A 9,054-nucleotide genomic window follows, 5' to 3' on the forward strand; every position below is an offset into this window, starting at 1 on the left:
GGTTATGTGTTAGCAGGCGCCTTCCCCTTACCACACTTCTTCTTCTTCCACTTTCTGGTGTCGGAAGAAGAAGGTGCAGACTTAGTTTTAGAGGTCGAACCTCTTTTGAACTTTTTAGAAGATGAGGCAACATTTGCCTCACCAACCTTGTTCTCCTTGCTTTTCAGCAAAGATTGGAAAGTCTACAACTCATTGAGTAGAGTTATAAGGTTGTAATCAACACTGTTCAGAACAACGTTACTTACAAAGTGAAGGAAGCTTTCTAGTAACGACTCTAGAATAATGCTAACCTGGCTGGCCTCATCGATGCTCGACCCATTCATCTACGCCACGTTGAAGTGGACCATCATATTGAGAACATGTTCCCAAATAGATGTTCCCTCTTTCATGCGTGAATTGAAGATGTACTTCAGAGCGTCGTGCATCAACTGCGCGGACGATTGTCCAAATATTCCCCTTAGGGACTACATAATTTTGTGTTCAGTGATCATGGGCTCATACTTCTTGGCCAAAACGTCGTTAAGGCTGGCTAAGATATACGCTCAGGCCTTTTCGTTCGCCCGTGTCCAACACTCATATTCGTCTCAAATGTTTCAAGCAACGGTAGGAGGTGGAATAGGAGGATACTCCTTCGTAAGGACGAACTTTAGGTCATCGATGATCAAAATCGTGTCAATAGTATCCTTCCAATTAGTATAATTTTCGTCAGTCAGTTTATCAGCGGCAAGTAATGAAAGTGTAGCGGTAGCCATATTAAAATTACTGAAAAATGAATAAACTTAATAAGTTTATTTGCATATACCACTTTATAAAACCAATCAAGTTTTAGCAAAATAGTCTAGTGTACCCTAAGTGACATCTATTTTGAAATGATGCTCCAGTGAGGCAGGATAAAAGTCACCGTAGGGTGATCAAGTGTCCCTTCACTGGAATGAGACAATCTCAACCATTAGATAGAAACAAATCTTTGTAAATGAATCTAATAGTCACCATTGTTCAGTCCAGAATTTGTTAACATCTTTAACAATTTTGTATAAGTGTAACCCCTCTTTTTAGGCCTTAGATCCCGCCCTAATGAGCCAACCTTAGGAAAAAGCCAATTAGGACGAGATTAAAACAACCCTATCCATTACTGGAGATCAAATAAAGAGTTGTGCAAAACTGTCATCCTTTAAGGGGACACTCCTAGGGTGCCACGAGGCGATGCACAAAACTTTATCCAACCCAATGAGAGAGATCGAGAGTTATATTATCACACGTTCCGCTCCCACTTACTATAAACATTCTCTCCATTTACCTTGATATTGACCTACCCAAATGCCACTCGTAGGGGAACACTCCAGAGGTGCCTCGAAGCCTAGGATAGATCCTCATGGTGTGAACTTTTTAGGGAGAAATGTGTAGAAGTAAAGTGAAATATTATATACCTATTTACCTCCCACTGAATGTTCTACCTAGGGTTCATTAACTCAGAAAATCTAGCTACTTATTTTAACTAAGTGGTTTGTTTAATTTGCTAAAAAACAACACTTGCTTTTGATGATTAAACAAGTGAGATTGAGAGATTTAAACTTAACTAATTTCACATTTTAGTCGAAATTATATAACTACCAAACTTTTTTTTGTGTGGATAATATATGAGGTGTGTGATCGAATCTATAACCTCGATGTCGATAGCACATACTTGATGTAGTTGATTATGAAGGTTTGATTATTATTATTAGAATTTATTGAACTAACATTTAATAAGCTCTATGCTAGGAAGCTAAATTAACTTGCCACTTCCAGAATGGCTGTCTAACCTAATTTGTACTTTGTAGAGACGTGGTTAAGTGAAAAGACACATTTGGTTTATTACCATCTCAAAAGGGGTTTAAAAAAAAAAAAAATCAAATGTGATGGCAGAGGATTCAAACATTAATTTGACCTTTTGAATGAGATCACCATGAATTAACTAGTTGAACTACGAAGAGTAGATGGACACAATCTTGGAGGAGGAGGAAATTGACATTTTCACATGTCCATATAAGTTCAAATATCAATATATAAAGAGTAAATTGATATTTTGAATATACCGTAAAATTCTCACAGAATATAAAACGATCGATAGAAAATATAACTAGATATGAATATATTATTAATAATAAGTATCTTAACTAATTAGAAAAGTAAAAGATGTTTATTTGCTAATTGTAATATATATATTAATTTCTCAAAATTATCTGATCACATTGATATTTTATTAGCGTTTCCACAATATAATTGAGACTTGCGTCGATATCAACACACTTTAAATCTTGGTTTTAAATATTTCTTTTATAAAATTTTGTTTTTATTGCTATAATTATAATTTAATCTCATCATTTTAACTTTCACGATCTTATATCGAAAAGATAATAAGATCTCTCAATTTTTATAAAATACAAGGGTTATCCTCTAACTCTAATTTTCAATTAGTTTTGAGATAAAATTTCATTTTTATCTAATTTAACATCAAAGTTTATAAAGCTCAAACAGATACTTGTTAAGATTGTTATAAGATATATGTGAGTTAAAATGATCCACCATAAAAGTTTAGGGAATATTTGAAGCGCTAAGTTGATTATTATAGTCAGTGAGTTATAGTCTAGATTGGAAATGGTAAATATTGTAACAAAGGGGAAGAGAGATGCTAGATAGCAAATCACAAATATGATAATAAAGAGAGATTTTAAATAGTATCATTATATATAATTGTAAATATAAATAGCCATAGACATTAGGATTATATTTCGAACCTCAAACATGGAGTTGGAGTCTGCTATAATACCCTATTGGATCAATTTCAAGTTTGGAGCCTAATTAGCCCTTTAAATTTAAATTAGGGGTATAAAAGAAATATGGGTATTAAAAGTTCCCCCTTATTTATTATCATTATAAATGGCAAGAAAACAACTTCTTGAGCTTAGGCATTAGACTAACATTTCTTTTTAACTACTCAAAAAAAAAAAAAAAAAAAAAAAAAAAATCCAAGCATTTTGCAGAGAAAGAAACAATGACGGAACAGCTGCAGCTTTTTGGTACTTGGTCGAGTCCGTTCAGTCGCCGAGTGGAGTTGGCTCTCAAACTCAAAGGCCTAAGCTACCAATATGTTGAGGAAGACTTGGCCAACAAGAGTCATTTGCTTCTCAAAAACAATCCACTTTACAAGAAGGTTCGTGTGCTCGTTCACAATGAAAAACCTATTGTAGAGTCTCTTATCATTCTCGAATACATTGATGAACATTGGAAAACCAATCGCATCTTGCCTCAACATCCCTATCAAAGAGCTCAAGCGAGATTTCTTGCCAAGTATATAGATGACGAGGTAACACAATTTGGATAGTAAAATGTTAAGAATTAAGTGTATAAAAAGATCAAATAATATATCCTTTCTAAGGTAAAAACTTTTTAAAATACACGGTAATTTGACATGTTGTCAGAACAAGAAATCGTAAATGGAAAAACTTGAGGAGATGTGTTATCGTAAATTTAATTATATCAACACTTTAACATTCCCATCACTTGTAGCCTTGAAATTTTGGATTGTTTCCTGCTTTGATGTCATATTAAATTACTGATTGTCCCAAAAGTATAAGTTAATGGATTATGGTAAATTTAATTATATAAACAGTTAAACAATTATTTCATCTATAATTTAGGTAATATATAGTTTATTCAGGTAATAGACTTTGAATTTCTCGCTGATTTATCACATCACTCATCATTGGACAACCTATTAAAAGTAAAGACCCAAGACTAAGAGCCTAAAACATTGTTTGGGCTACTTGAATCGGATTAACCCAACTTTTTAATAGTCAAGTCCAGGGCCCAACCGAGCTTGACTCATTGGATCAAAGTTTGGTCAAGCCCAACCCATTAAATTAGTCAATTGAATATTTATTTAATTATATAAAAATATATATGTATATTTTAGATTTTTTAATTAAATATTATTAAGTTTATATTTTTATTAAAGTTATTTTGTATTTTTTTTATTTTTAATAAATTTATTGATACTATAAATTTGTATTTATTATTTCATTTTTCAAAATTTAATTAGTTTTAAAATATTTAGAAATAAGTCATATTAACTAAAATTTATGAAACATCAATAATATATTTAAAAAATAACATTAAAAAATTAATTATTTTTATTATATAAAATATAATATATAAAGAACTATACATATACATATTCGACCAAATAATAATTTCAAAACTAGGCCCAAAATAACAAGGGAACATGTATTCAAAGCTTTGTAATGATGTCATTTTCAAGTCCACACAAATGAGAAAAAGAGAGCATTGAATTATTGATATGATTAAATTTATAATAACCGATCAATTTAATCAATTTTTATGATTGATCAGTGATTTAACATCATATCATGATAAGGTAATTTTATGTTTGGAATTAGTGTAATGCTCATTTTCTTTTGTAACTTTTTTCTTGGGAGTTGGTTCAGTTTATGTGTGCGGGGAAGAAAGCTGCTAGAAGTCGAAGAGAAGGGAGAGAGAAAGCTGTAGAGGAAGCATGCAAGGTACTGGAAGCAGTTGAGAATGAGCTTAAACTTAATGGCAACAATAAATTCTTTGGAGGAGACAGCATTGGGTTAGTGGACATTGTAGGCATCGTTATAGGCTATTGGGTTCCTATCATGCAGGCAACTCTTGGGTTTGAGATTTTGAGCAGACACAGGTTCCCAAAACTAACCAAATGGAGTGAAGAGATTATAAACCATAGCGTTGTGAAAGAGATTCTGCCTCCAAAACAAGACCTTTTTGTTTATGCTCAAACTCTTTATAGAATCAATAATGTGGATTCTAAGCTGTGAGAGTGAATATGCCTTCTAAATGAGGGTTAAATTATATTCTCTCAATCTCGTAAATTAAATTACTGTATTATATTGACGTCTCTAATACGTGAGATCATTTGTAGGACGCAATAATTAGGATGCAACCTAATATATTACATCCATTCCATTTTCCTTACTTAGAACAAGAATTTAAAAATAAATAAAATCCAATATTTTTTTAAAAAAAAAAAGAAAAATGGCCACGTGACAGATTTTTATTTATGTACTCTTCTATTTCCATTTTTTTTCCTCTCCAATTTTTCAATTTTTAAAGACAAGATGCGGTTTTTGTCATTGAAAATTGAAGACATTTCTAAATGATCTATTAGTTAATTTAACGATTAGTTGATTTAGAGGCCGATCTATGAAGGGATCAGGTGTTAGAGACTCTACCACGTCAGCTACCAAAGAAGAGTAAAAAAAAACACATCACCTGAAGACTGCCATGTCACAAAGGTGAGTCATGAAGGAGAATTGCCTTAGTGCTGAACTTCGTTGATTCATTGATCAAGCCGGATCCTGTAATAGTGGCATTTGCCATAGCTAGCTCTGATACCAAGTTAGGAAATTAAAAGAAGAAGAATTGAAATCGCTTACCTCTTCGTATTACACGATTGCATTGGAAAGGGGCAACCAACCCTAATTTATACACTATTCCCTATTTTAGGGATACAAAAGAATTAAAAGATTATTTAATAAATGACTAATGATATGAGGACACATGGCCCAATACACAAAGAAAGAATATTGTTTGTTATTACCCAATCCTATCAGATTTCTTGTCGCACTAAAGGAATTCCCCTTTATCACTCACCCTTGTAACATGGCAGTCTTGTGATGTGTTTTCTTGACTCTTTCTTAGTATCTGACGTGGTAGAGTCTCTAACAACAGGGAAGCACGTATCCCTTATACTGTGTTGTTATATACATATATATATTTATGTTCTTAATAAATATAAAAAATATATTTATATTATGAATATATATTAATGCATGCCCCAAAATCTAAATTCTGAGCTTAGTTCAGTGGTTTGTTGGACTTTAGTTTTTTTGGCTACCAGAGTTCAAAATTGTGTAGAGGTAGTCGTTATTTCTTTCTTATTAACCAATTAACCAATTTTTATTACTTAAAATTTCAAATACACACATATATAATTTTTAATATACTTGTAAAAAATTAATCCCATTTTTATTTTTTTTTCTCACATATGTGTACATGTTTATATATAAATATTTTTCAAATCTTAAACTTGTTTGGTAACTATTTGGTTATTGATTTTTACTTTTTGAAAATTAAGACATATAAACACCATTTTCACATTAAATTTGTTGCTTTATTATTTACTTTACCAATATTTTAAAATTACATTCAAGTTAGTAGCAAGTAATCATTAGTTTTAAAAATTATGACTAATAAATACATAAACACTACAACAAAACTTAAATGTCATGACATTTAAAAACTATCACAATCAAAATTGGTGGCACTTATTTTGTGTGGTTGTATACCCTATAAAGAAGTGAATATTAATGACATTTTTAAAAGAATGTCGTAATTAAACTTTTAATAACAATAATTAATTGTCAACAATGAAACTTCACTAACATTTATAAACTGACACGATTTTCACATATAAATTTGTTGCTTTGTTATTTACTTTACCATTATTTTAAAATTATATTCAAGTTAGTAGCAGTTTAATCGTTAGTTTTTAAAAGTATGACTCATAAATATCTAAACACTACAACAAAACTGGGATTTCATAATATCTAAAAATTGTCACAACACTTATTTTTTGTGGTTATATCCTCGGTAAAGAAATGAATATTAATGATAATTTTTAAAAAATGTCATAATTAAACGTTTAGCATATTTCCACCAACAACTAATCCTATTATAACACAAAATTGGTACAAACATAAATAAGAATTTTCATATATAATAAGAATGTTGATAATGTCTTTACAAGAGAAACTAAATACAAGGAAACTATCGAATGTACCTGAAGGGACAAGTACAAGCCAACTAATAATCAAACCTTGTAAAAGTTTTACAAAAAAAACTAGATACAACAAGGTATTACCATGACTAACTATATTACAACAAATTTTGTCCCTAGCCAAACGCCAATACTTGCTTGGTAACTTCACAATTTAGTGGGTTTGTTCAAGATTTAGTAAAAAAACAACAAACTTTAATTCTACACCGTGAATCAATCCCTATTTACAACAGAAAGTTTCCAAGAGTTATAAACTAGGTTAAACATCTAGAAAGAGTTCGAAATGATCTAAGTGAAGCTTGTCACAAAAAATTAACAAACAATCTTAAACCTTAATTTAAACACTCAAAATCAATCTCGAATTAAAAGAAGAGAGTAAGAGTTGAATAACATATCACATTTGCACCGTGAATGAAATGTTCATGACCACTAACCTTGAAAATTAAATATTAAAGACTTGTGTTGAGAAACTTAATACATAAAGCCAAATTTAATAAATTAGTCTTTAAAGAAAGTGAAACAAAACAAAGAACATAACATAATGCAAAAGTAGTCTTCCATATCAACATTATACTTGTGACAAACCTTGACAACTTGAAACTTATCAAATACAAGTCCTTGATATAACAAACATAAGAATATGTAAGGAAAATAAGGATAAAAAAAAAAAAACTGTTGTTTTTAAAAGATCATTCACAAAATCTTTGTCCAAACCCTATAAATAATGATGTACGCCTCAAATAAAAATAGTGAAGAAGTCATTCATTTACCTTTTTCCACCATCTCCACTTCTTTCATGCTCCCAATATTCATCAAAACCTTTTGAACTAGAAATTAGTCAAAATAATAATAATAATAATAATAATAATAAGCTCAACTAAAATCTAGTAAAGAATTTGATAGAAGAAGAGCACAAAGAGCAACTGAAGTTATATAGTTCAGCACCCCAATAAAGGAGAAGAAAAATTAGAACAAAGTATAAACAAAAGGACAAGTACTTAAGAAGAAGAAATACAAAAGCAACTTTGGTGAATTGTTTATCTTCTATCCTTCACCAACAAACTCTTTTAGAAGCATTGCAAAATGCATAAGTGCCATTTACACATAAAAGAAACTTTTTTTTCCATACATGTTTATAAAGCAAGAAACTTTGAACTCAGAGCTGCCACACTTCATATTTTTCAGCAAACCCAGCAATAATAAACATGCTATGCAAATATTCATATAAAAACGAATCAAGCATTATAATTCAGGAGCAATAATATTCACAACAAGATAAAACTAATGAATAACACTTCAACCAAACCAAACAAATAAAAGAAACTAGAAATCAACAAAAATGATATAAGAGAATATACCTCGAGATTCTTCAAACCCTAAAAAAAAAAAAAAAAAAATCACAGAGAAATATCTAATCAAAAAAGGTAGAGAGCAATAGAAAAAAAAACATGTGTATGAAGTCATTTAAACTAATTTCATTATGCTCTCATAGATATAGAGTAGCACTAAGGTGCATTGGTAGCGTACTATAACTTCAAGGCCTGCAAAAAAGATTACTCAAATCAAAAGAGAAAAGACAAAGAATGTTAACAGTACTCAAAACTTTAAAGCAAATGAAATACCAACATCACTCAAGTAAGTAGCAAGACAAAAATACAAGGAATAGCTCCTCTTTAATGCTTTTATGAGCTTTTCTTGTAACAAATAGAGTTAATGTACCATAGCATCTTAGTGTTGAATAGGCAAGAAAACCTAGAAATCAATAAAAATGATATGATAAAAATCCAAGTGGTTGCAAAAGTAAGGGAAAAGACTAATAAAACTCAAATTCGCTTGGCAATGGCACAGAAATAAACAAAAAGAACTTACAATTAAACACAAACACCTTCCAAACACCTCAATTATCGAAAGGCAACAGATTCTTTGGTGGGTTGGTAAACTTCACCTTCCAAACAGATGGGACAAACATCCTCTTCTTCAATAGGTAAGACCACATATTCTAAACCCTTTGAAAGTCCAATTTCAGATTCCTTTAATGTGTCCACTTCAAAATCTAAGTTGATTAATGTTAAGGTAGAAGACTTCTGTGGAAAACATAAAGATGCTGAAATCCATATAATGCATCGAATTACTTCAGAATTCATTCTTGCGCTACTATTAGCTTCAGTTTTGGGCCT

At 30.7% G+C, this 9,054-nt stretch overlaps 1 protein-coding gene across 1 annotated transcript; it reads left to right on the forward strand.

Annotated features, from left to right (window-relative positions):
• Positions 1-3,021: 3,021 nt before the first annotated feature.
• Positions 3,022-4,856, forward strand: LOC150037331 (putative glutathione S-transferase). The gene is made up of 2 exons (XM_090311964.1): positions 3,022-3,346; positions 4,488-4,856. Exons 1-2 carry the CDS (start codon positions 3,035-3,037, stop codon positions 4,854-4,856), a joined length of 681 nt encoding a protein of 226 aa, XP_090168090.1. The 5' UTR covers positions 3,022-3,034.
• The last annotated feature ends 4,198 nt before the right edge of the window (positions 4,857-9,054 follow it).

The sequence above is a fragment of the Benincasa hispida genome, chromosome 3, assembly GCF_027475165.1.
Source record: "Benincasa hispida cultivar pf3 chromosome 3, pf3_genome.v1.1, whole genome shotgun sequence".
Taxonomy (NCBI): domain Eukaryota; kingdom Viridiplantae; phylum Streptophyta; class Magnoliopsida; order Cucurbitales; family Cucurbitaceae; genus Benincasa; species Benincasa hispida.